The sequence below is a fragment of the Ceratotherium simum genome, chromosome 13, assembly GCF_057802395.1.
Source record: "Ceratotherium simum simum isolate JZ-2026a chromosome 13, ASM5780239v1, whole genome shotgun sequence".
NCBI classification, from domain to species: domain Eukaryota; kingdom Metazoa; phylum Chordata; class Mammalia; order Perissodactyla; family Rhinocerotidae; genus Ceratotherium; species Ceratotherium simum.
Genome location: NC_141912.1, coordinates 10206819 through 10234174, shown reverse-complemented (window position 1 = coordinate 10234174; position 27356 = coordinate 10206819). Strand labels below are relative to the sequence as shown.

Here is a 27356-nt window from a genome sequence, read left to right as displayed (position 1 = left end):
CACACACACTCCGCGCGATTCTTCTCTAGGGCTTCCCTCCAGGGCAGATTACTTTATGACAGGGTGTGATAAGTGGTGATTTTGTTCCTCTTTTGATGGCAGGATTGCTTTGTAAACAGAAGCGCAAACTCGTTCCGATAGTGGTTCCGCACCAGTGCGCGGCAGCCGCCCTGGCACAGCGGGCGGCCGAGGCTGCGGCTGCACCTGTCGCCTGGGGCCGGGAGGGACCCGGGCCGCGCGTGGAGGGGGCGCACTGAGCCGGGTCGCGGACCTCGGGCCTCCAGGGCATCTCTAGAATCTCAGCTTTTGGGCCTCCCAGCTTGCTGCACTGTACCCTCTGCTGCAAGAACTCGCAGTTGAAAGTGCATGCCTGGCAGGCGTGCGGTGGACACCTGTCAGGGGCGTCGGGCTTCCTTTCTTCGCTCTTCTGGGCACCTTTGGTAAGAGGTTTGGCTTCTTTCTTTTGTGGTTACTGGTAACCCTATTCCTTTGGTCTAATCCTTTTGGAGAGTCAAGCGAGCTTTTGCCCCCTGGAAGAACCGCCCCAGGTGAACGCCTCAGATCCGGCTGTGGCAAGACGCACCTCGACTCCCCTCACCTTCTCCCGTGAGTGGTCCAGCCCTCTCCTTTCCTTGCTCCGAGCCTGGGGTCCAGTTTACCTCTCTGAGGGGCCCAAGAAAGACTCAAAGTTGACAGGCTCTCCAGGCCCAGAGGCGGGGAAGACGAGCCTTGGGAGAAGAAGAGGTGCAGGCACAGTGAGTGGTCACTCAACTTGTCCCAATAATCCCCGACTCCTCTAGGGGAAAGCTAAGCGAGGCCGAGGCCACCCCACAAGTGAATTTCCACGCTAACCCATTGCTCTAGATTTCCAAGGAACCTCAAACGCCTAGAGTGGGTTTGGCACCTGCTGATGAATGAAACGGTCGGGGAAGAGTCCTGGCTGCTCTGGGGTGGGGTGAATGCTGTTCAATCAGAGCTTCACCCTAAAGGAAAGATTGTTGCCGCTGCAACTTTGGGGCTGATGAAGCTGGGGGAAGGGGGGGAGTGGGAGGGAGGAGGTGTGTTATGGGACAGGAATAGATTCCACCAGGATATCCCGGGATACCAGGGGCCTCAGAGAGCCTGAGCTCAGCATTCCCTGAAGCCAGGAGCTCCGCCCAATCTGACACCAAGTCATCCTGCTCCTTCCCACAGCGCAGGTCGCCCGCACAGAGCGATGCACAAAAAAGTTGGAGATTGTGCCGAGAGTCCCAGCACCTGTTAGCTGCCAAGCCTGCTTTGTGGTGGCAGCGACCAGAGTGGGGGAGAGGGACTCCTGCTGATCTCCCTCCCCTAATCCAGTAAAACAAGCCGCAGTTTTTTTTGATTCTCAAGAGGCCCAAGGCCAGACAGTTCTGGAGACTGCTTGGACCCTGGGGCAGGTCACCTAGGGCAGTTAGTGGCTTTGGGCCTGCCCTGGCACTGGACGCAGCTGATTCCTTTGGGTGACTGACCAGAGCCTGGGTGCAGGCTGAAGCTGGGAGGCATCCTCCACCTGCCCCTGGTGGCTCCCTCCTGGAGGCGGCAGAATCAGGCTAGTGCTGAGCTGGGTGGGAGGTCTAGGTGGGGAAGGGCCCTGAGGGGTGAGAGGGTGTCTGGGGAGTAAGAGGGAGGGCGCACACCTGGGAAGACGAGTGTTCTGAGGAGGGAGTCGTGGGAGGTGCAGTTGACCACGACATCTGGCTACTGTGTGTCCAGGGAAGGAGCAATGGAGTTGACGTCATCTTGAATTGAACCGATCTTGGGTGCCTGAGGGTGGGGGATGGGGAGGAGTAGACCATCCTTCACCAGGCTCAGCAGCACAATATGGGCCAGGAGCTGTGCTAAGCACTCAGCACACTCCTCTAGTGAATTCTCACAACAAATTACCCGTTTTACAAATGAGTAAATTTAGGTCCAGACGGGTCCAGTAACTTGTCCTAGATCACTCAGCCGGTAAACGGAAAGGACAGAGCTGAGTTTGGACCCCAAGCCGTCGTACTCCCAAGCTAAATTCTAGCTCCTGGCTGCTCCCAGATTCCTCGCGTCCCTCCTCCCTTCTCTCCCCTCCCCCTACTCTGACCCCGGACCCTGTCCCAGGCGTCTGAGTAGACACCAAGGGCTCTCACACCCAAGGCCTGGACTGCTTCGCTTCCACACCGTCCTGTCCACTTCCACCCAACCCTACGCTGCAGCGTGGCTTCGCGCTTGATCCCACTGGCAGCTTTGTCTCCTCCTTGCCGCACACGTCCCCCACTCCCCCGCAAAAACACTACCGAAGTTGGAGATGGCACTCTTCGCGCCCCACCCCAGCCCTAGCACACGCCCGCTCGTCCTTCCCGGGCTCGGCCTGGCCGGGCCAGCCGGGTCCCAGGTCCCTCCAGCTCTTGTTCCACCCGTGCGCGGGAGAAGCCAGGCTGCCCGAGCCTGAAACTGTGCTCATATTTAAGAGAGCACAGCGCCTCCCGCCGGAATCTCGAAGTGCTACAGGCGCGTCCTCCGCGTGTGGCTTGGACTTGGAAGAATTCGGTTTTCACCAACTTATTTCGACAGTCTGGAAAAAGCGGGGAAAGTGAAGCGTAGACACTTATGGATTAAAAGCGCCATAACTCAAAAAAATTATTTAAAATTCTCGCAAGCAAAAAAAAAAAATGTACAAACAAAACCCAAACTTGCTGAGCAAGGTTCTAAGGCAGGTCCAAGAAAGTTTCAGATCAACAAGAGAATCGGCACCGAGAGGAAAGTCCCGCAGCCCGGGGACGATTCAAATGCCTAGGTGACACGGGGTCTCCTCGGAGAGACACCACTACCCACCCCTGGAAATGCGCGGAGGGCGCAAGGCCACCTGGGCAGGCCACAGGGACAGAGGCACGAGCGCAGGCTTAGAAAGGGGAGGTTTTGGTGTGGGGACACATCTTCACTCCTCAGAGTGGAGCTGAGCTTTTACATACGTTCGTCTGACGTGACATGTCAGAGAAGTCGATTTGAAACCGGTTCTTTGTACATCTCGCAGTCTCCGCGACGGCAGCTTGGGAGGATAAATGGGCCTGTCCCAGGAGTCCCAGGCCCAAGCCCTGGACAGTGGGATCTCGCGGCTGCCAGCATGAGGCTGGCACGGTAGCCTGAGGAGGCTAAGCTCCTCACCCTCGCCTCCCTCCCGGCCGGCCAGGTGTGGTTCCTGACGGAGGTGAGCTCCTCGGGAGCCCGAAATCCTGTGGCTTCTTTTAAAGCTCCTTTCTAATTAGAAGGAGCGGTGAAATCATCTGAGTGATTTTATCTGTCATGGGAAAACAAACCCCAACCCAAACTTCAGGTGCCCATCCCAGAACCACCAACGCCCCCATTCTCCCTTTAAAAAGTTTTTAGTGGAAAAGCTGAAGAGCTGGGAAGCCATAGAGGAGTGGGGGAGGGGGACTGTGAAAGTGGGAAGAGAGAGTGGACCTTCAATAGAAGTGTAAGTGTATGAGTGTGCAAGTGTGTGTGTGTGTTCGGCTCTCTGAGGTGGGAGGAGACTAAACCTAGAAGCCAGAAATGAAACAGAATCGTGAACGTCTTCACCTACTGAGAAACACTTTGATCTGAGATCCGACGTTGAAGCAGCCCTGGGGGTTGCAGACTGGGATCCGCGAGGGCCGGGAGTGCCCTGAACCTCGTGGGCCGGTGGGGAGGCCAGGACCGGGATCTGGCCCCACCGTGTGCATTCAGGTGCGCAGGACCTATCGGGTCTGGCCTCCTCTCCTGGCCTTGCCTTCCCCCCACCCCTACCTCTGGGTGGAGACTCTCCCAGCCCCAAAGTTCCGAGAGGGAGGAGAGCCATGAGAAGAGCTTGTAGATGCCCCCGTTGCTTGAGTGCGAAAACACACCCAATCACACTCGCATCGCGCCTAGCACACCCCAGCAGGCAGTCGGCCTCGGTTCCCTGGTCAGGGACTGACCGGGAAAGCGGGTTGGGGCTGTTGGGAAAAGCTGGAACTGATGGCGAGATTGCCGCGGCTATAAATCCATCACTTCCCAGGTCAGCTCTGCGAGGCGCTGAGACTAGGGCTGGCGGAGTGCATTCCTGGGCTAGTGCGCATGCGTCAGCAGGTAGCAACTCAGCTCTTTATGACCAGGTGAGATGTTGGTGAGCAGGTAAAAAAGGAGGATTTGCCTAAGCGATTCCAGGGAGCGGGCCCGGCCGAGCCCTACAGCCCATGCCCGGCGGGGACCCGTCGCCAGGAGCGCCGAGCCGCGATGTCCATACTTGCCAAAATGGGGGACTGGCAGGTACGGGGGTTTGCCTTGGCTGGGGCTGAGGTGGGCGGGGGTGGAGCGGGGGAGGGGGCCGGGAGGGGGAGGCGGAGAGGAAGAGCCTTGGCCCAGGGCGGGAGAGTCGTAGGTGAGGCGCGCCTGGCAGTGCCCAGGAGTGTTCCCGGGAGAGAAAGAGGACAGGAAAGACGAGCGCAGGCGGAGGCCGCGGTGCTGGGGGCAACGCGCGCCGCGGGCGGGCCGGGAGCTGGAGAAAGTCCGGCGCGCGCTCCACAGGTGGCCCCGGGGGTCACTTGCGGTTTGCGTTACAGCGGTCCTCCCCCACCCCAAGGAGAAATAGGGGTAGATGACTAATTCAGGAGGGGGGAGGGCGCAGGGTGGGGGTGCGGTACGCCGAGAGGAAGCTTCCCTGCTCGCTACCCCTTGGGTCTTGCCCTAGACCCCAGGGCTGCGCGTGAGGTGGGCTTCTGGTGCACCTGTCTCTCTTTGTGTCTCCAAGTTTTGGTGACCTAGGGGGAGTGGAGAATGAAAAGGGGTCCAGGTGGACGGGTCGCGCCGGCGAGCATGTTCTTTGGGGTAGTACTTAGACTTTGCGCAGTTTAGCTTCTCGCTCGGTCCGCTTCCTGAAGCCAGTTTTCACAGCTTGGGCTCCGGATGGGGGTGACTGGATGAGGATTGAAGGGTGAGTGATGAGGCAGGAGGTCTAGAATTTGCCGAAACCAACGCCTGCGAAACTGGGCCTTACTCGGTCTCCGACACCACAAGGCCACCTAGGCTCCAGATCCTGCCCTCCCGGAGCCCGGGGCCCCGACCCCGGCAACGGAGGCGTTCTTCCAGCGCTCTCCTTCTACCTTCCAGACATTTCCCCTACGGGAACCAAGGCAGCTCTGGCCAGGTTGGTGAGGGTAGCAGCCTCTCCCCTGTCGCCCATTTCATAATGGGAACCGCGGGGCCCTCTTTTCACCCCAGCCAAGCCAGGCCTGGTTAGGGCGAGATTCTGTGTTCCTAAAAGCCTGCGTGGCGATTCCAACCGAACGCCCCGAACTTCCCAAAGAAAAGGAGAGCCCTGCTCCTTCTGGGGCAATTTCTTTCGCTTGTTTCAGATTTAGACCATTGCAAGTAAAGTTTAGAGAAGTCCCGTCTTCACTACATTCCCTGGAATCGGGGAAAGGAAGTGCTTTTGCAATTTTTATTTCTTTCCTTGCACTTATTTTTATTAACCGTGGGCTCTTTTATACTTCTCCCCCCAGTTAAATCTCACTAAGTGCAATTTCATCCCCAAAGTTTGACTAACTTTGTGGTTTAAGGATGCAAATCCCTCACCAAACACAAACCCTGGAAATCTACACCTTTTTCTCCCTTGCCCCTTTGGGCCTCAGGGCCCTTCTTCCTCCTCTTCCCTGGAGAATGAGGGTAGTGAAGACTGGGGGAGTTCTTTGGCGGAGGTCTTTGGAGTTTTCTCCTCAAGCCGGGCGAACTTTGCTGCAAAATTCCTCGGCGGTGAGAAGGCGCCCGGAGCGCAGGCTCGGCCTAGGTCTGGGCCTCCAGAGGGCCGGACTAGGGTGCGGAAGCTGCGAGATCCCGGCCTGAAGGGGAAAGGAGTGAATCCTGGGCCTGGCTCCTGCGGGCTCACAGTTTGGCATGTGGTGGGAAGCCTAGATCTCGGGTGGGGCAGGCGGATTTGGGGCATGGAGGGGCCGGATCCTCCTGCCTTGGACTGTTGGGCTCCTAGGTCCCACTGGGTGGGGACAACCTAAGAAAATAGAGTCATTCTGGCCCCTCGCTGTCTCCTTGTTTCTGTTGGTGTCCCTGTTACTCACACAGATACTGGCTCTTCCCCGGACGCCCCCTGCACGCCAGACCTGGCCTGGACCCCCGACCCCTACCCCCAGGCCTGGCGCTGCTGTCCCGGGTCTGGCGATGCTGGAGCATTGACATGCAATGAAGTGACTTGTCTTGGTAATGACGCTCACATTAACGCGGCTTGGCTGGCTCCAGGGGCGACTGGGGTGCTCACCCGGCCTTTCTTCAGCGCCGGTAACGCGGGCGGGCAGCACGGAGCGGGTAGGCCCCAATCTGCACCTCAAAGGCGCCCTCGGCGGGAGTACAACAACAGTTTAGCAGCCCCGCGGGTGCGGAGCCGGAGATCTGCGGGGCGCGGGTCAGCAAGGCGGGGGCGGTGAGTGGAGAAGATGAAGGGCCTTAAATGCCTTCCCTAGCCCACAAGCAGAAAAAAAGAAAGCGAAACTTAGAGTTCCCTTAAGCACACTCTGGCAGTATCTGGGGGGTGTAAAATCCCATGCTCCCAGGCCTAGGATTTGGCCTACAGATCACGCTCTGCGGCTGGCGGCCGCGGCTGGGAAGGTGTCAGCGCTCCCGGCGGCCTATCTCCCGACTTCAAGCCGCTGCGTGGAGCTGCGGGCCCGAGGGCAGCTCCGCAGGGTGCGTGTGCTAGCACTGGAAGCTGACCATTTTCTGGGCAGAGTGCGGTGCAGAGCCGAGAGCTGGGTTCAGCCAAGGAACTGTGCTAGTGTTCGGGTGGGGAAAGGGAGCGCAAGGGAGCGCCCAGGGCGTTGGGACCGCGTCCCTCCAGCTCTACCCATCTTCCCCCCCCCCCCCCCGCCCAGCTCTAACCTTCTTTCTAACTTTTGGGGGGCCTCTGGCCTACTTTCCCTGGCTTGGGGAATTTGCTGCGGTCTTCTGGAGGGAGAATTGTCTTTCTGCAGCTTTGAGGGGAGGGATCCTTCCTCCTGTTGCCTTCCTTCCACCTGTTAGGGAACGCTCGGATTTGGAACAGCCTGCACCCCTCTGCGTGGACGCACTCTGGAAACCTGGGAGGATTGGCGATTTGCAAGAAACAGGCGCAGATGGAATCCGAGGGCGTACTAGAGCAACTCGGAGGCCAGACCTACTATTGTTGGGGAGTTTTCGATCGTCAAGAGGGAGAAAGACAGAGACTTTTTTATGGAGGACAAATGAGGAAGCTCAGCCAGATAAATTAATTACTCTGTATTTCGAAGGATCACATCACGTCTTTTTTTTTCTTTCTTCCTTAAAAAAATTCGCTGAAACAGAAGAAAAAAATATAAAGCCCCGGTGGGGCGAGCAGGCCCCTGTGTGGAGCAGGAGAGCTAGACTGGCCAACATGGACGAGAGGATGGCTCGAAGGCCTCCGGGTTCCGTGTCAGCCGGGCACTGCGCCGCCAGCGCGCCCGCGTTAGTAACATCACCAAATCATGAAGGAAATCTCCTGCTTTAATTAAAAAGGGGGATCTTGGGAAAACTGGAGCAGATTAGCACAGCGAAGAGTTGGTTCCCAGCGATTTATTTTGATGCATGCATGACACAGCACGCACATGTCGGTATTTCGGCTCAACTCCAGAAGCGACTGTGAGTCTCCATAGGAGTTCTGTATCTGTATTCTTGTCCACATCGCACCCAGGAAACCCTTAGCCCAAACACCACGTTGAATTATCAGTCGGCCCTAGCTTTATACAAACGAGAGGAAAATCATTTAACCCCTGGAGCTGTCAAGTAACCTCTTCAGGGTACAATTTTTATTTTACACGCGGCAATTAAAGGATCGCAAACCCCAGCCGAGCGACTGGAGCCGTTTGGTAAAATCTCCAACCTGGGGGGAAAGCGCAAAGCCAATAAAACTCCCAAAGCGCTGCGGCCGGAGGTGGCGGCTGCCGCGAGGGGAGGCGATCTCTTTTTGGGCAAAAATCCTGGAGTAACTTCGCCGGTCTTGGTTTGGTGGTTATATTTAATTGCGAAAGGGATAATAATTTCTCATAAAATTGGACAGGGCCGAAAGGACAGCGCCGTTAGTGGTGGCAGGGGTGGGGGAGAGGTGCTGGAAGCCGGGCTCTAGGAGCGACCTCTCGGACCCTGCGCAATGCCTGGCTTTTGCGGAGGACGTCTCCCGCGAGGAGAAGACGGAGAGTTAGAGGAATGGGGTGGAATGAAGGGCGGGGGGGCGGGAGGCGGCGCTGGGGCAGGGGCGCGCGGCGGGGCTCAGGGGAGATTTCGTCGGCTCACAGGCAGGCGTGTGCTCTAGAAGCAAGTTCGCGGCTCGGAGAGGCCTTTATACCTGGGTTGGAGCGGCCGGCGGCAGATTGTGGTGCTGGCGAGCAATTGGACTATTGTTGATATGCTAATGAGGCGATTAGGCCGTTGGTAAAGAGCTGGAAAAGGGAAAAGTTTCTACCATTAGAGGGAGATCTCCGAGCGCACACGGGAGCTCTTTCCCTTCTCTCCTCCTCCTCCTCCTCCTCACCCTCCTCCTCCTCGCCCTCCTCCTCCTTCTTTTTGCCCTCCTCCTCCTCCTCCTCCTCGCCCTCCTCCTCCTCCTCTTCGCCTCCTCCTCCTCCTGAGCTCACCGCCGGCAGCCAGCACTTTGCGCTTACCCAGAGAGTAGCTCCACTTGGGTGCGAGGCGGACAGGGGGCAAATCCGTTCACGCCGATCCATGAAAATGCTTTGGAAACTGACGGATAATATCAAGTACGAGGACTGCGAGGTAAGCGCGGCGCTGGCTCAGTTATCCTTGCTGCGGCAGGCTCCGAGCTCTACCTTCCCGCTCCTCCTCCTCTCCTCGCAGCCAGCTGCGAAATGCGGGTGGGACAAACTTTCCCCAGCGCAGCGCCCGCCTCTCCGATTCGCCCGAAGAATGTAGGGGAGAAGCTGAAGAGGGAGGATGTGGATGGTCCCTTCTTTCATTTCCCTCCTTCGAAACCCGTGTCCCACTTTCCCCATTTTTCTGATCAGTTTTGGCTGTGCCTAAGAGTGGAGCTAAGAGATGAGCATGGGTTTTTGAAGCAGTTACTGGCAATTGGGCACACGCCTCTGCACTCTGCGTGACTCTCCAGCGAGATTCTGGGGGCCCAAGTCACCAGGAAGAGAAAGGAAAGAGAAAACCCCTTTCCCTCTTTAACATCCTCTCCACTCTTTAATATTCCTTCTTTTATTTATTCATTCTATCCTTCCTTCCTACCGTCCCCTCCCCCTTTCTAAAAAGGCTCTCTTCTCTTTGGAGAAGGGGCCGCACACTTCGCTCTGAGCTGAGTTACACCTCCCAGTAAGCGGGTTCAATTTGGAAACACTCATCTCCCAAATTGCCACGGGGCTTGCTCCAGGTACTCTGTTATTCAAGAAGTTCTAAACAGCTTCTCCCTCTGAGCTACTTGGCGCACCCCTGGAGTGGGGGAGGAGGGCTGCACCGCACGGAGCCTACTGGCCGCCGAGTCCCCACACGTCTTGCCCTGCAGCCGCCCGGCGCTCGGCTGCGTGACCGTGGGAATCCTGGCGAGGCTGCACACGACCCCTGGTGCCGGGAGCCCCCGGAACGATACAGCGCGCCGCTTTGAAGCCCATTTTAAAACCCTGGGTTCCCGAAGTTCAGCTTCTTGGGGCAGCCGGGGGAGCCCCAGCACCACCCGTCCTGTCCGCTCGCGGGAGGCGCTGGGAACGGGCCTGGTGGCCGCTGCCCTAACCTCCCTTACAGCTCCTGCTGAAATGAGCGGATGAGTCACGGAAGGGGGTGGGGAGGAAGGCCCGCGGCCCAAGATTACCTAAATAAATAGGTGGCTGTCCCGGCTTTTGCTATTTTTCTTTTCTCTTTCCTTGGCTTGCTTTCTTTCCGGCATTTGGAGCCGCGAATGTCAGGCGTAGAGGTCTGTGCGCGCGCAGCGGCAGGGGTCTTGTCTTCACTTGAAATCAGAACCTGAGTTTATGTGAACGATATGTCACCGTCCCCTTCCCCCTCTCCTTTCTGTAGACTATTTTAAATCTTTCTCCTTTCCCGTCCACCCCCCCCCGCCCGCTCTGTGGATGGGGCACCGGGTGATATCCCGCGGGGACGGGCTTTTCTCGGGGGGCTTCTGTCGTGCACAGTGCGGGCCTCAGAGACCCCACCAGACCAGTCGCTTTGTTTTCAGGGCTGGGGAGGTGCCCTTTGCGAGCTGATCTGGGTGAAACTGAGCCCCTTAGTTTCCCAGGGTGAATTGTCCCAAGCCGGGCTGTGGCCCGAGGTTCGGGCACTCACTTTCGCGGAGGCCCAAACTTAGCTCCGGGCTCCAAGCCCTGGGCGGGCGGGGTCCAAACCTCCGCGAGGCGCTAGGCGCCTATGGAACCGACGGGAGAGACGATGAACTTGCACCCCCAGAGAGGGACCCTGTGGGGGCGCGTGTGAATGTGTCTGTGAGTGAGGCAAAAAAAAGGATGAGAAACAAGAAGGAGAGGAGAATAAATAGAGTGAAGGCTGTTTCAACAACTTTGTGGTGGGCGAGCGCCGGAGCAGGGATTTCGGGTTTCCGAGCCGGCTTGGAGCTGTCTAATTATGTCGGGGCTCTGCAGGGACACGCAGCAGGCGAGGTGCCGCTTGTTCTGACAACCCAGCGGACAGACTGGCAGCGGCGGCCGCCTTGCCGCGCTGGGAGAGAGCGAGCCGTGTCATCTGGGGGGGCGTCGGGCGGGAGTGGCCCAGCCAGTCGGACGGGTTTGCGCTGGGAGCCGGGAGCCCGTGCCAGCGGCGCCCAGGCTGGGCCGCCCTGCGTCTCTGCGCGCCCCGGGCCGCGTCCCGGCTCTCCCTCCCCGAGCCCCTGCCCTGGAAAGCCACGGGCAGGGCGGCAGCTGCCGCAGAGCGGACGGCCCCGGGTGTCCGAGGGAAGCTCGAGTGGTGGCCGAGGCGCGGGCCGGCGGAGCGGGAGGGCCGGTCCCGGGCGGGGCGCCGGGCCATGGAGGAGCGGCGCGGCAGCGGGCAGCCGAATCCCGAGTCCCAGGCACGGCTGCGGAGCGGAGGAGCCCGCGGCCGGAGAGGACCGGGAAGCACCCACCGTGCCGAGAGCCCGATGAACGCCCGGACGCAGTCGCCGGCAGCTCCTGCCCGCGACACGCGGCCCCCGCGCTATCCCGAGGTCTGCCTCAGCCTTTTAGGTCTGATTGTCCTCGCTCGCTTCCTCTCCCCCTCCCCTCCCCCGCTGCCTCCCCCTCCGTGCGCTCCGGCTCGGCCCCCTCCCCCTCCTTCCCTCCCTCCCTCTTTCCCTCCCTTCCTCCTCTCGGGCTCTCCCTCCTTCCCTCCCTCCCCTCTCCCCACTCCAGTCTCTCCTCTCTCGCCCACACTTTCTTTCTCACACACGCACGCAGACACATTCTCCCTCTCTGCGCTCTCTCCCTCGGTCTCCCTCTCTCCCTCTTTCTCTTTCACTTTTGCATGCCCTGCAACCTTTTAAAATGTTGCCCCTTCCCTGTGATTCGCCAGACGCCGCGCCGCGGCCCCCCGCGCGCTCGCCCGCTCCCTCTCTCGCCCGCTTTTTGTCTCTCGCGCTCCCTCTCCCCACCTCCGATTTGCTACACTGAGGCTCCCGTCAATGGACTGCATTGAGAGCCGGCTCCGGCGCGAGTTGCCTCTCCGCTTCACGCTCGATTTCCAGGCATTCTTCCCTTATTAAGTATTCGTGTAATATTAATAGTCATGAATATCTGCTATTAGGAAGCTCCAGGAACGCTGCCCAGCGCGGTTATTAGAAGCTCAAGCGAAGCCGCCGCTAAGAAAAGAGGGGGAGACACGGATTAAGGAACACGCACACACACACACAGACACACACACTTTTTTCTTTTTCCTTTTTTGGGGTTTTTCCTTTTTAAAGGAACTTTGAATCATAACCGATCACGGCAGGATAGAGACCGTGGGTTCGACCAGCTGAAGGCGCCGCTCGAATCGGTGGTTCAAGTTCGGATGGACCAGAGCGGGGCTCCAGCGCTCGGGGCAGCGTCGGCGCCGTGACTGGAGTCCTGGGTGGCGCGGGGCTTCGGCGCCTTTTGTGTGGGGCGCGCTCGGGCGGCGGGGCAGCCAGGCTCTCCAGGCTTGCTTGTTTTTTTCCACCCTGACTCGTTACCCCAGACTCTTCGCAGATGTTAGTTCACAGTTTTTCAGCTATGGTGAGTCCCATCCCCACCCCCATCCCTGTTTCCTTAGGAATTCTGTTCTGGAAACCTGGTGCTGCGGAGCGGCCCGAGACCTCGCGTTTCACGCCCAGGTTTCCTTCAGGGCAACCCCTTTCCATCTGCATTTCCCTCTTTCCTCTTTTCTCTCGCTCCTTTCCGTTCTTAAATCGAATGCCTTACCTCCCCCGCCTCCGCTCGACCTCTCCCGGCGGACAGACCTACCTCGCCGCTACTTCCCAAGGCGTTTCTCGCCACCTTCATCTTTATTTCCTTGCGTCTTCACTTGTTCCCGAGATGTTCTCAACATCTGATGCTTAATCCATCTGCAGGAAAAGCGCGGCCCGATGTGCCCCCTACCCTCGGGGCCCCAGGGTTCGCCTTCCCTGGAATCAACTCTGCTTGTTTTGCAAGCGAATTGCAATAGAGGAACATAAAGTCAGGCGTTTCTTCTGCCCTTTGGGGCTGGGGTGGAAGGGGCGGGGGGGTGTTGCTCCGCGCCGGGGTGTACCTTTCTCTTTTAAACCCAATAAGGCTGAATCTTTCTATTTTAAACCTTGACTCGACGTCCCCCTCTCCCCATCCATATCAAAAATCGACTCTGTCGAGAGAAAGGCTCCTAACTGAGGAAGCGGAAAAGACAGACCCCCAACCTGCAGTTTAAACCTTCTTTAAGCTGGTAATTTAAACGTGTGCTTTCGTTACAGCCCCTCTACGAAATATGTTTCTATTTAAATAGTCATGAAATGGTAATAGTGTTTGAACGTGTATGATTTTCCTCCCCAAATAAATGGAACAGAGTAAACAATAACGCAGTGGCAGGCAGGTTCAAATCCGGGGAAAAAAGAAAAGGCCGCTTCTGCTGTTTAATATTTAGTAGGAATTTTAATTTTGCTTAAGGGAGGTTTCACACTGCAGCTTAACGGGCTGTATTCCGGGAGGCCCTTTTCTGTCTTTTTCCCCTCTTTGAAAGAAAAGCCTAAGAAGAGTGTCTTATGCCGCTACGTTTGCACAATCTAATTCCCTGCGTTTTTGGAAGAGCCCGTCTCACTTCTGGGGTATTTTCCGAAATGATCAACGTAGAGCTCATTTCTTTCGGCAGCCTGCCGATGGGAACGGGCGGTTTCCCACGCAGTCCTGCGGAGTGGATTTAGTGCACAGCTGTAACTCGACGCCTGATTTCTTATTCTTTGCCCCTTCCTCTCGCTCTCTTCTAGGACCGTCACGACGGCACCAGCAACGGGACGGCACGGTTGCCCCAGCTGGGCACTGTAGGTCAATCTCCCTACACGAGCGCCCCGCCGCTGTCCCACACCCCCAATGCCGACTTCCAGCCCCCCTACTTCCCCCCGCCCTACCAGCCTATCTACCCCCAGTCGCAAGATCCTTACTCCCACGTCAACGACCCCTACAGCCTGAACCCCCTGCACGCCCAGCCGCAGCCACAGCACCCGGGCTGGCCCGGCCAGAGGCAGAGCCAGGAGTCTGGGCTTCTGCACACGCACCGGGGGCTGCCCCACCAGCTGTCGGGCCTGGATCCTCGCAGGGATTACCGGCGGCACGAGGACCTCTTGCACGGCCCCCACGGGCTTGGCTCAGGACTCGGAGACCTCCCGATCCACTCCTTACCTCACGCCATCGAGGACGTCCCGGTAAGAAGCCGTGCGGGAGGCGGAGAGGGAACACAGCCCCTACTCACCCAACCCCAGAGAAGATACCCGGGACACATGGCCGCTGGGCCTGGGTTTTCCTCAATGGCATTTACTTTTTCAAAATCTCATTTTATTTTGGGGGTGGACGCTTTGAGGACCCACATAGACAACCAAATTTAAAATTTTAAAAGTAGTTGAGAGTTCTGCTCCTAGAACAATGGTTCCTGAAGCTCCTTCAAACAATGCCTGCATTACCACTTCCATCAACAGAGAAATAAATCCGACAAATGTCACCATTAACAATATCTTCCCCTCTCCAGGACAGTAAACTGTTTCGATTGGGAGAGGATCTAATTCCACTGCTGACTCTGGCATGGGGATTTCTCCCTCTCCTGAAAAAGATGTTAAATTCAACCGAAAGAGCTCATTAAATGCTTTAGCAATTTAAAAGAAAGTGTAGAAGATATACTAAGAAAATTATTTTTAGTGGATTTTATAAGTACCTGTGATATCTAAAAGTTGTGTGTATATCCTACTCTGATTAAAGAATAGTTAAGCACAAATCCGAGCAGAGGGACATTAAAATCAAGCCTTCCTCTCTTCCTAGGGGTGCTAAGTGCTGACCTCATAAATCATTAGCTGGGTTCCCAACGCCTATCAGAACCTGCGACACCCCATATTAAATTAAATGTTCTGAGACTATTGGGCAATACATTATTTGAGTTCTAATCCAGTTATCAATAAATGCAGTTTAAAATGATTTCTAAATAAGCATGGTATTAGCACATTTACTGTTTACAATGCAACCCAGGCTATTGATAATTTGAAAATACTTTCTGAAATTAAATTTAAACCAGCATCTCTGCTTCAATTCTACATACTTATGGTTTCCTCACAACCTTCCTGAAATAGAATTAGAACAAACCAATAATTTTATTAAAGCTGTAAAGGCTCTGTTAATGCTGCTTTTCTTTGGAGAGGAAATGTATCTGGATGTGATTTTTACTAAAATGCTATTTCAAATTACTGCATCAAATATCGCAGCAATATGTCCGTTGACAGTTTAATGATTACTGCATTAGATTGCAAAGAAAATGGTCAGATGAACTTACCTGCTTGCTTGGTGAATTTAAAGCATTATTTAAGTTACATAGGAAATTAGAAAATTTATTACATCTCTCATTTGGCCCAGTTAATCACTGAAGTTTTTGGTTATGTTTAGCAGCCTTGCATGGAAAGCAGGAAAGAAGGCACTTGATCCAATGTGGGGTTTAGTAATCATTGTATGTGTGTGTGTGTTCATACATGTCTTTAGAAACTGATACCAAACAGTGTATTTCTTGGGAAGTGAAATGAGAGAAGCAATAGTTGAGAAAAGAGCAATTAAAAAACAAACCTGGAAGTTGTGATCATTTTACTTCCCCTTCCCAAAGAGTCTCTGAACCCTTTTCCTGGTCTGCTCTTCGGAAATATTTGAATTGCAAAATAACGTTGCAAGCTTTTGGAGCTACTGTGAATGAGAATTGCTCTACTTTGCAAAAATTCCAAAGTGGCTGGTGTGAATTCTTAACACCTATATAGTCACTCTTTCTGGTGAAATTGGTCAGTAGGAGAAATTAACCAAAAGATCACATAAAAACAAGGAAACCCAGCTGCTGCTCTTCCCCCTCCCTCCCCCACCTTTTAAGAAAAAAATTCTTTCAAAGGAATTTGGGTCAGGAAAAGGGTTGTTTTCAATTTTCCCATTTTTGCAACAGTTAACCTTTAATACGAATGACTACTAAATACTTAAGAAAATCAAATCAATGGTGAAAATTATTTAATCATTAATATCTCAGTGGGGTTTCAAACTTAACAGTCTTCCCTGTATGGACAAGGTCTAGAAATAACACAAATAAAAGTATTATGCCACACTACATTTACTTTATGGGTTTAGGGTGCATGCATAAAGGGATCATATTTCCCCATATAGTTAAAACACAAGAACTGCAGCAGTAGTCATTTCTGAACATTTCTCAATTTAATTATACTTAAATCCAGAAGCACTTTAGGCAAGTTACAAATGAGAGCATTGAGTATAATAAAACCTGTAATAAAGCAACTTAGTACCATCCACCCGGAATCATTGCGATCAGGCACAATTAACAGGAGCATAAATCCAAGACAGAATGGAAAATGTTCGAATCAGTATTATTGTTGGACAAAGACTAGAGAAGGAAGTAATAGTTTTTTAAATGGTAATGCCTGTGTTTGGTAACGATTGCAAAATCTTCTATCTCAGCAGCCCTGGTGCTAATTTGTAAACACAGCCAGACATTATATTGCCTGTCAGATTCTGCATTAGAAAACATGATTTCATTTTACTTTCTAATCACGTTTTGACTCCAGCACACACGTATACCCATCCATCTGTAAAAAAAAAAAAAAAGACAGCAACAACAAAAACCCCACAACAACAAATCTGCTGCTGGACAACAGGAAAACAACCTCAAAGGTTTTTGGTTTTTATTGTGTTCATATTCCTATCTGAGAACCAGTTTAGGCAATAGTCTTTTTTTTTTTTTAATTATTTTCAGTTTTCCGTAAGTGAAGATGCGTGTATGTCCTTGTTCTTTATCACACTACCTAAAACCGTCCCAACACTCCCCTGGTCCTCCCGCCTCTGTCATTTCTATTGTGTTTCTCTGGCTTTTGCTGCCTGAACACTGGAATCGATAAAGTCTGAAGCCGCTGAGATGCCAAACTAAAGCTAGGTGTATTTTTAAACGTTGACTGACTGTGAGAAATATTAGGTGCTCCAAAACTTGATTTAATTTCCAAAGAAAGTTTTAGTCCCACCCCCACCTCCTTCAAACGTAGATTATTTGCTAGGGGAGGAGAAATTGGCTGTGGGTGTGCAGTGAAACCTCTTGAGTTGCAAAGCCCCAAATTCCAATAAGCCAAGATGAGATGTTTATATATAAATGTCACTATATGGGAGGGGGGAATTTCGATTCTACACCTCCCCCTCGCCCCATCTTGCACGGAATATTCATTTCCTTTTGTTTTGATTATACACTTACATCCATGTGTATCCTTTTGTTGCAGCATGTAGAAGACCCGGGTATTAACATCCCAGATCAAACTGTAATTAAGAAAGGTAAGCCATTTCCTTCTGCATTCCAAGCATGTCCTTACAGGCATAGTGCTATTTAAAAGAACTTGCAGAGCTGTATTTATTTTTTTCAAATAGGATTTCCTAAAGGCTCAGAATTAGCAAATAGATAGGCATAGAACAGCAATGCTTAAATGATCGGTTTTCAGTATGTTAGTAACACACTAGCTTTGTTCTGATTCATGAGTTGACTATTTAATTTAGTTTAATGATATCTGGACAAACACATGAAATGTGTAATAGGTGAACTGATTTGGAAGTGGCATTTCAATTTTGAAATGGCTTAATAGTGAAATCCATTGTGTGAGTGGCCATGCGTGTTAAGAAGTGTATAATGCTAAAATAGTGCAAATAATTTCATATTAATATAAGGACAGATGATAAAGACATAGCACTCCTACCAGAGGAAAAAACCTTTTACGTTCTTCAATTTAATTTCTCATTTGTCATTTAAAGGTTTTTAAACTTTGTGAATTAGGTTAACAAAAATTTGGCTTTTGGTTAAAATTAGCATTTTGAAGATGTCAGGATTATTAGCATAATTGTTCAGAGCAGAAATTGTTGAAAAAAGTGTCAAGTGATTTGGATGGATTTGTAATTTATATTGTTCAGTGAGCAGAAATAAAGTTTACTGGACAAAATGCTATTCACAGGAGCTTTTTTTTGTTATGGTGGCAATGTTACACTTCAGGATTCTAGGCACCACCAGAGGACGATGCTATATAAAACTGTTCTCATTTCTAACCCCAATCAGTATATTGTTAGCTAGTTTAAAGTTTCATTTTTGCATCTGTGAAGTCTTTGTCACGTCAAATTAGAAGTGCAAGGGATAAATCTTAAGAGATGCTCTTTCCAAGTCGACGTGATAATTGGCTCTTTTATTAGTAATCTCTCAAGAGTTCGTTTAACTCCTATTGTCTCCATTAGCCTCCCCAGAGCTATTAATGTCACAAGTGATCTATCCAAAACCTAGAGCCCCCCAGCGCCCCATACCTCTAGAATATCCCCATTAAAGAGGGAGGGGTACTGTGATGAAAATGTATGCATATTATTATATATGTCTCCATGTGGAATTTCAAACTATAAATGCATACCGTACTTAAATGGTTGTGAATACATCTGAATTGCATCGGTGTTGAGAAATGTAACATGTTAGTAGGCTTTCTGCTGGCCTTGAATTTTTTTCTAACTATGGTGGGTCCAATAATGAAGAGCTTATGATTTTAACTAGCAAGAATACATCCTCCTCCCCTTCCCAATGAAGACACTTAAAGGGAGAAGCATTATTAACTATTTGCTCAACAAAAGGACACACTGCTAGTCTTCAATGGTAGGCCTGTTTATCCTTCTTCCTCCCAGTTCAAAACAGGGGTTGGAATGGATTTCCAAAGCTGGAGTCTTTTTCAAAACGAAACATAGGAGAGGGCCTATTTATCAAAAGGATGGGGCATGTGTGGTGTGTGACAACAGAATGCGCCACTTAACAGCTTGGTGCCTTAACTGAAATGCTCATTTACAGGCTGCTTCAGCCATCTAAACTCTCGGCTGATTTTAATTTTAGGTCTTTGAAGCAATTTCGGCCCAACATTAAGCCCCTCGCCCCACAAAAGCTCCCAAGTACACATAGCTTGCTCTTGGTTTGCAAACGTGACTCCTCTCCCGCACCCTCAACCCGTGCTCCAGCACCTCGTCTGGGGCCCACTCTCATCGGATGCTGAGAGCCGAGATGGTCACAGTTTCACCAGCATCTCTAGGCAGCACCCTGAGGCTACAAGGGCCCGTGCAGAAGCACAGGCCTGGCTGGGGGGCGGGGTGAGGCGCGCCGAGGTGCAGAGGCTCGATCCCCAGGACGGGCACAGAGCAGGGAAGAGGACAGGAGGTGCGGAAAGAGCCACAGGATTTTCAGGGCTGGTAGAAAACCGGGGGTTGCGGCGCAGCCTGGGCTTGGCTCTGGCCGGTGTCAGGCAGAACTTGGGAGGGACCCGCCACGCCCACACGCGGTCTCCCCGTCTGTCTCCGCAGGCCCCGTGTCCCTGTCCAAGTCCAACAGCAACGCCGTCTCCGCCATCCCCATTAACAAGGACAACCTCTTCGGCGGCGTCGTGAACCCCAACGAAGTCTTCTGTTCAGTTCCGGGTCGCCTCTCGCTCCTCAGCTCCACCTCGAAGTACAAGGTCACGGTGGCGGAAGTACAGCGGCGCCTCTCACCGCCCGAGTGTCTCAACGCTTCACTGCTGGGCGGAGTGCTGCGGAGGTGAGGCCCGGCGCGGCCCGGCCTGCCCCGCCCCGCGGCCCGCGGCGACACTGCGCCTGCGCGGGGCGGTGTCGCAAACGGGCCTCGCGCCACTGCCCTCCCTTCGCGGGAAAAGAAAGGGGCGGGAAGAAGAGCGTAGAACCGGGTGGGTGGGAGTTGGGGGCGGGGGCGAGGCGGTGCGCGCCTGCGCTCTCCGCCGCCTTCCCGCGCGCTAGGGGTTCTGGCGCGCGCCGAGGCGGCCGCCGCGGCGCGCTCGTCGGGCCCTCCGCCTCCTTCGCCGGCTCACCACGCGCACGCGCAGCACGCTGCGCCGCGGGCTCAGTGCCGGCCGCTGCAGCCGCGGGGCGCCGTGCAGCCGCCTTTTTCCTTGTCGCGCGCACCTGGCAAGCTCTGGAAAACTTCCTCTTAGGCTGCTCACTTTGCCTTACCTGCGTGTAGGGTCTTCGACGGTGACCCGCCGTCCCTTGAATAGGGTTTTAAATAGAAGATAGCGGCTTTCTCATGAGTCCGCGCGCCACGCCCCCGGGTCACTGCCACCTCCGGGCAGACGGCGACACCCCTTGCCCAAGGGACACTCATTAATGTTTCCGATGTACTGCGGCCCCGAAGTGTGCCAGGCAGCGTGTAAGGCACGTTTACGTGCATTATGTGCCGTCGTTAGTGTCAAATGCATGTTACCTACATGGCCGGAGATTCTCATCTCCCGCGAGGAGGTCAGGATGGTTCATTTCCTAGATAAGATTTTTTAAGGGTCTGCGAGGTGAAGCCCCTTCCCTCACGGCAGGTTTCTCCCTCCTGTGGGCTTCATCCTCCTAGGGATCCACTTGACGTTGTGAGTGGTGGGTCTTGTGTTGAACTTTCCCAGATAATATTTTCTTTTTATTTTTTAAATAAGAAAGTAGCCCCAAAACTTTATTCCTTTGACGTTTATTCATTTATGTGTCTACTTCTGGACTCATAGTTCTGCTCTGATGGGTATATCCCATATAAAGCCGATAAAGTCGTTTTTGGAAGGTTTTAACATCAACTATTCTAATCTTTTCTTCCTCCTTCACAGTCATCTTGCTGTCCCTTTGTAATCTTTCACTGACACAGATCTGAATCAGCCCTCTGCCTTTTCCTTCCCTTCCCCCTCCCCAATATTGGAGACTGTTTACCTAGGGGAGTATAATCTAATCCACACAATTAAAGAGCACTTGAGTAGGGAATAAAATCTGAAATTAATTAATTTGCTGTTTTATTTAAACAATTTATCTTAACCACTTTCTGATTATGGGAGTCTATTTAGACATCTATTTAGAACTGCCTCCATTGTCTCTGAAATCAGTGAAATTTTTAAAGGCTGATATCAGCTTTTGACATTTCCAGTTAGGCTGGTGACATGGCATGTAAACAGTTGGTGAAATGAATTTCCCATTGGGGCTAAAGCCAGAGCAAGAAACATGAGAGTGATAACTTTGGTTACTCTGAACGACCTAATAGCAGATCTTGCAAAGACAATTTAAAGACCTCATTGGGATTTGTATGATTGTAACAACAGGGAAAATATACGGTAATCAGTTAAATTCAAAAATACCTCAAACCATAGAGATGGGAGCTGTGTTTGTTTGTTTGTGGTACTTCTTTAGACAATTGGGAACTCAAAACCTTCCAACCTGCCACGATAGTCACAATAACAACTGAACACAGGGGGTGCTTTGCAGTTTCACAAGCTCTTACCTCCTATGATCTTTCCGTACCGTTCCTTCCTAGGTTTCCCTCCCTTAAATATCTTGGGACCATGGTTCTTAATGTTTAAAAGCACATTTTAGGAAGTTGTCAAAATGACAATAATGTAATGCAGAACAATCCAGTGTTTTCTAAATTCCTTTCTCGCATATATTTGTGAAACAGGGCGAAGTCTAAAAATGGAGGAAGATCTTTAAGAGAAAAATTGGACAAAATAGGATTAAATCTGCCAGCAGGGAGACGTAAAGCTGCGAATGTCACCCTGCTCACATCACTAGTGGAGGGTAAGCGAGTCCCCTTGCTAACAAGAAGGGAACTGTCTTCTGGGAAAATGGATAATACTGAGTGGCCAGATGTTGGTTGTATTCTGTGTCAGTTGGGCAGTTTCATTTTTTCCAGAGACTATAGCTGGAAGTGAACAGAATTTTTACATGTCAAAAAACTATTTGCATTTACTCCTATCTTCCCTTCCTGTTCCCCTCTGCCACAAAATTACACCTCCCTCGCCCAATTCTGACCTAAACAATGTGAAAATTTAAGAACTGCATATTCTTCAAGTTCCTGTCTCCTTTACAGAGCTCAGCAGTAAATCACTTAAGCTATTCTGACATCTGCGTTTGAGAAATGCGTGACCATTACTTCCTGAATTAATTTGGGAATCTTTGACCTGCATCCTGATTTAAGACCGTCCTGAAAGCTAAGGGTTGTATGCCCTTTTAGGTTTTTGTTTTCCAAACATATGCTCCCTTATCTTTCATTTAATTGTGCTTCTCTACTGGAGGGGAAGAAAAGTGAGCAATTTTAGACTTTGAATTGTTTGGATAGGAAAAGAAAAAAGAAATATAAGCATTGCAAAAAGTTTCTCATGGCGGTTTTTTAACACACACACACACATGCATGAACACACGTATACACACACACTACCAAACGCCTCAAAACAAAAGCAAACCCTGTCCTCACTCCCTGCTCTAGATGCTGTTACCAGAATCTACTCACATCCTACTTCCTTTAGATTCCTAAGTTTTTCTGATACTAAATTGGCTTAAGTTCGCATGTGCTGGAATGAATGCACAGCTCTCTTGCATTTTCCTTTGTATTCTGTTGGAAATATCTTATGCCAATAGAAAAAAAGGCATTTAAATTATCAGTAATACTTTAAAACTACCATTTATATTTAAGGAAGGCATTTTATCTTATTTACATGTTGTATTTGAGGAGATATATTTCAAGTGAATTCAAGTTCTAGCTTTGTATATAACCAAAAAATGTTTAAAACTATAAATTTGAGGAGGAATGCTATGAACCATTTGTTAATAGTGTCAAAGTTGATAATATAGCTGTTAAATAATAAGCAATTGTTCAGTGCCAGAAACTCAACTGCAGTAGCATTATATTAAAAATAATACCAGTACATAGAGAACCTGCTATCCATACCCTAAAAGAATTATACGCAAAGAAACTGGTAGTAGTGGCTTTGGGTGTAGTGTGAGAGTGTGTATGGGTCTGGGGGTTGCGTCCTGTAGCAGCAAGGCAGTTTCTGGAGAACTGTTATTGTTTGTGATCCGCTCCATTTTATGGAAACAAGCTCTGCGCGGAGGGCTTTGATGCTCTAATTGGCGCATGCGTTCTTCCGGAGCTGGAGCTAATGGCAGGAAGCCCTGCAGTAAAAACCAACTGGTTCAGGAAATTAAAACCAAAGATTCGAAAATCAACAACACAGACAGACTCAGTGGAGTGACCCTCAAATCCTCTTGGTTAATCGGTTTGGATGAACAGATAATTATATGTGATCAAGTTAAAATGTAAACCCTTAGTTGTTTCCTTGCAGAAAAGCTCAAGGAGTAATTATGAATATCATTTATGCACGTGTTGATAGGTGTGAGGTTGGAATACAAGAAACACTTTAAGAGAAGTTGGGAAAATGTCATCGGGTGGGGGATGGGACTGGAGGGTAGTGGATGGGATTTACATTTTCAAATCATGTTGGCCTTCTAGGACAAGTGGTCATTTTTCCTGATAAATGCATCCACCACATTCTACAGAGAAGGAGGTAAAATGCCTGCAATGAGAAAACAAGTAGTTTGTGTTTCCTTCAGCATCTGGGTTAAGAAAATAAGAGAACTGGGAGGCAGTTTTGATCTCAACTCTTTTCCTTCTCTTTCACTCGCCTCTGTCCTCTTGCCTCTTTCCAGGAGAAGCCGTCCACCTAGCCAGGGACTTTGGGTATGTGTGCGAAACTGAATTTCCTGCCAAAGCAGTAGCTGAATTTCTCAACCGACAACATTCCGATCCCAATGAGCAAGTGACAAGAAAAAACATGCTCCTGGCTACAAAGTAAGGCATTTACCTCTTCGGGGTCTCTGTGTCTCATTGTCAAGAGAAACCAAAGTCAAAATCGTTCTGGTTCTCACTTTTCTCCTCTTTCGTTTTGTGTTAATCGGCTTTGTTGTTGTAAAGGTTGAAGTCATAACACAAATTTATAAACCATGACGTATTTTAAAGGAGGAAATACAAGTAGGAATGTTAGTGTGTTTCCATCTTTTCCCTCTCTTCTGCCCCACCTTCTCATTTAAAAAACAAAATGTGTATGGAGGTGGGGAATAGTAGGGATTTGATCGAAGCTGAGTGTGGATTTGTGACTATGTCGTTTCAGAAAGACCAGAATCAAGTCTTTAAATGGGTAGCAGGCGTGCCTGTATCAGTTTTTGTCTTCCTTGTATCAGTTTTGTCTCCTATCAGTATGTTCTCCAAGGGCAAAGATTAGGCAGTGGCCTGCAAAATGTGCAAGCCAGAAACTGGCCTAGTTTCAACCCTAATCCCTTATCCCATTTCTTGCCTTCCTTTCTCCTCCCTCCTTGAAAGTGCCACACACACACATGCACACACACAGCCCACAAGTTTTAGCCTACAGGCGAGATGTCAAATAGGTTTCAAAATGGCCAACTTATATTCCCATCGGTGCCTGGGCTGAATAGGCTTCTCCAGGTGGTGTGTGAAAAGAAAATGACTGTTTGGATATGTTTTCTGGAAATTAAAAGGCTTGTTTGGAAGCCCTTAATTATCAAAGTTGGTGTCACAGGAGGGCATGGAACCAGAGGGCAGAGGCTGAGGCCTCATGCGGGACAGTTTCTGGCCTGGGGACATCAGCTGGCCTTGGAGAGGGCAGCCAGCCAGTGTTCCTGTTCTCTCTCCTCCCTACCCCCTCCCCACCCCCAGGCTGCTGCTGCCTCAGGAAGGCCCCAGCTAGTCCTTGCTTCCCAGATTCAGAGATAGAGTTTCCAGTGTGCAGGCCTCATCTGTATTTCTGACTTCAAGATCCTTTCTGAAACTTTAACTTTTCGTCTTCCCTTAGCTTCCTAAGCACACCCAAAGTCACAATTTTCCTAGAGATTTTTTTTTTTTGGTGTGTGGGAAAAGAGGTAGAATGGGACACTGAAATGTCTATTTCTTCTTCCCCCAAACCAGTCTGAATTATACCCAAGCAATAGATTTTTCATGCCTATTTTTTTAAGGCACAATAATCTCAAAAAAAGTTTTGCCTTTCTGTCCACATCCAACCTGATTTGAAGGTGAATAAGTAGGGACTTCATCCCACAAACTGCTGCTGAGTTCTCTCTAGAAGAGCAGAGAAGAAGGTCTCGGTGATATTTTGAACAGGACAGCTGTTGGCTGTTGGCGAGATGCTTGAGTTTCTGACTCCTTGTCCCTCTTAACTCTCCTTTGTTTCTCTTCTAATGTGCAAAACGTTTTCCTGTGTCTAGGATGTTTGGTGTGAGTGAGAAAGGAGGGGGTTAGAAGTTTGGTGTAGCTGAGAGATGAGAGAGAGGGAGAGAGAGAGGGAAGCATTGGTGGAAGGAGAGATGTTTTAGCGGACACTGAGAGGTGACTGGATCTCCCCACATGTGGCCATCCCCAGTCTCTCTGGGGCCTTCGGGCAGGTGGGGGTCTGCTGGATCCTGGCAGAGGTAACTGCAGGGAGAAGGGTTGTCTCTGCTGCTGGTGCTGCCCACAAGGGAGCCTCATCTCTCTTTCTCTCTGCTCCGCTTGTGCTGTAGACAGATATGCAAAGAGTTCACCGACCTGCTGGCTCAGGACCGATCTCCCCTGGGGAACTCACGGCCCAACCCCATCCTGGAGCCCGGCATCCAGAGCTGCTTGACCCACTTCAACCTCATCTCCCACGGCTTCGGCAGCCCGGCGGTGTGCGCCGCCGTCACGGCCCTGCAGAACTATCTCACCGAGGCGCTCAAGGCCATGGACAAAATGTACCTCAGCAGCAACCCCAACAGCCACACAGACAACAGCGCCAAAAGCAGCGACAAAGAGGAGAAACACAGAAAGTGAGGTTCTCCTGCCGCCCCGCCCCTCCCGCGCCTCCCCAGCCCAGCGCCCACCCACTCAGTCGTCCTGCACCTAAGACCACCGGCAGGTGACAGCTCTGGGATCAGCACCCCCACTGCTGCTGCTGCTGCTGCCGCCGCCACCGCCGCTGCCGCCGTCAGTCCTCCGGAGTCTGGGGCACTGCTCTCTCCTCCCAGAGAGGCAGCCCCTGCTGACCCAGGCCCCTGCCTCAACTTCCCTCTCAGCACCAATTCCTCCTTGCCCTCATGTGGAGCCTAAGAGAACAGAACAGGCCGTGAAGCCAGCAAAGTTCTGTCCGAGTTTGTGAACCTTTTTTTTAAAAAAAAAAAACAAAAAACAACCAATCAACAGCAACGACAACAAAAAAAATTAATAACTTTTTTTTTTAGAAAAAAGAACGTAAAAATTAAAAAAAAAGTTACATGAGCTTCATGGGACTGAATCACCACCTTCCCTTACATACTTCAGTTCACCTTGTAGCCATACTAAAAAAAAAAAAGGCGAAAAGGATAATGACATTTTTATCAGTATTGTGAATAAACTTGAACACAAATACACGAAGTTCCATGTCATGTCTTCAATTGTAAAAGTTTTTCCTCTTCAAGGTAAAGCGACCAACTTGAACTTTCTATGGCAACACGATTCACAGTTATATAAGGGAATCAGTGTTCATGTCTCTGTATATATTTATTTATGTGTAATTTAATGGGAATTGTAAATATGGTGAGTCTGTTTTAAGCCTTTTTTTTTTTTATTTATCTGGTGATCTCGTTTACCTCTTGTTTAGTGGGTTTTGAATCTTCCCTATTAGTTTTTCATGTGGTTCATGGTACTTATTTAGAAATTCAAGGTTTGGGGGATTTTTTTTTCTCTGGGATTCACGAATTTATCCCTGTTGTAGCATGTTAAAGACAACAATGGAACAGCTGAACAGATACAAAAAAGTAAAATAAAATTTTATATATGATTAGTATTACCTTTTAGCTTTTCATTGAACTGAAAGAAAAAAGTGATATTGGACCCTAGAAAGATATTTAAACTTGAATGGTTTGATAACCCTTCTATGTAACGTGGGGAGAAAAAAAGTTTATTTTATTCCCCTGTCCTCCCTTGAAACATCATTTGAGCAATAAATGAGTATTGTCTTTAAACCAAGGGTTAGAGATTTTTCCCCTCTCTCTTTTTCTCGCTCTCTTTTTTTTTCAAAGAACTTCAAACATTTGGGACCACCTGGTATTCTGTATTTTCACTGGCCATTTTGGAAGCAGTTCTAGTTGTATTGTATTGAGTTGTGCTGGCAGTAGTTTCCATGCCTGTCAATGTATCATAGTCCTTTGTTGCCCAGATAAATAAATATTTGATACGCTTTATGTCGATTTTTTTTTATTCAGTGGCTGTCTTTACCCAGGCGTATTTTTGTTCTTGGCAGTATTTTTTATTCAGTATGGTTACAGTAATTGAGTTTAACTCTCCCTTGCCAATTGCTCCTTGCAATAAGCAGCTGAACCCATTGTTTCCCTCAAGTATAATAAAAACTTACTTTCAACTTGGAGTTCAGAGCAGGGTATCATTTAGATATTCCACTGAGTCTGTATTCAGACAAATGACACAATAAAACCCAATGTATTCTTTTGGATAAAAGATTGTTTGTACTGCTAAAGGAATGACATACTATCTTTTCCTTACTAGAAACATTAATTTTATTATTAAAAATAAAGTTTTATTTTATTTATGTCGATCCTTTAGGTTTTCATTTGTGCTTTGGAAACCAAAACATAAAACCTTCACAACCAGACATTAAGGATGACAAGGAAGATGGAGAACAGAACAGAAGAACCTCCTGCCACCCCCCATAACTACTTTGGAATCTGTCTCAGAGGATAACTGAAATTTAAATTGTTAGTTCATTAGCACAAAGGAAATACCCACTTCAACCTTCACTTGCTCAGGCTTCTCAGTAGCTGAGACATGTAAATGAAGCTAAAACTAGCTCTCGT

The 27356-nt window shown here is 50.4% G+C and overlaps 1 protein-coding gene and 1 pseudogene across 6 annotated transcripts; one reads left to right on the top strand and one right to left on the bottom strand.

Annotated features, from left to right (window-relative positions):
• The first annotated feature begins 337 nt into the window (after positions 1-337).
• TFAP2A (transcription factor AP-2 alpha) lies at positions 338-26729 on the top strand. 6 transcript variants are annotated; one of them, XM_087437986.1, is made up of 8 exons: positions 338-440; positions 13427-13480; positions 13624-13861; positions 16949-17000; positions 19038-19269; positions 21163-21281; positions 23190-23331; positions 25053-26729. In XM_087437986.1, exons 1-8 carry the CDS (start codon positions 367-369, stop codon positions 25339-25341), a joined length of 1200 nt encoding a protein of 399 aa, XP_087294112.1. In that variant the 5' UTR covers positions 338-366; the 3' UTR covers positions 25342-26729. The 6 variants fall into 6 exon arrangements, with proteins under 6 accessions (XP_087294112.1, XP_004432187.1, XP_087294111.1 ...); XM_087437987.1 differs by lacking the exon at positions 338-440 and adding an exon at positions 7592-7656; XM_004432130.3 differs by lacking the exon at positions 338-440 and adding an exon at positions 3943-4284 and having other exon boundaries at positions 13427-13861.
• Positions 10391-11417, bottom strand: LOC147915365 (uncharacterized; annotated as a pseudogene).
• Positions 26730-27356: the final 627 nt, after the last annotated feature.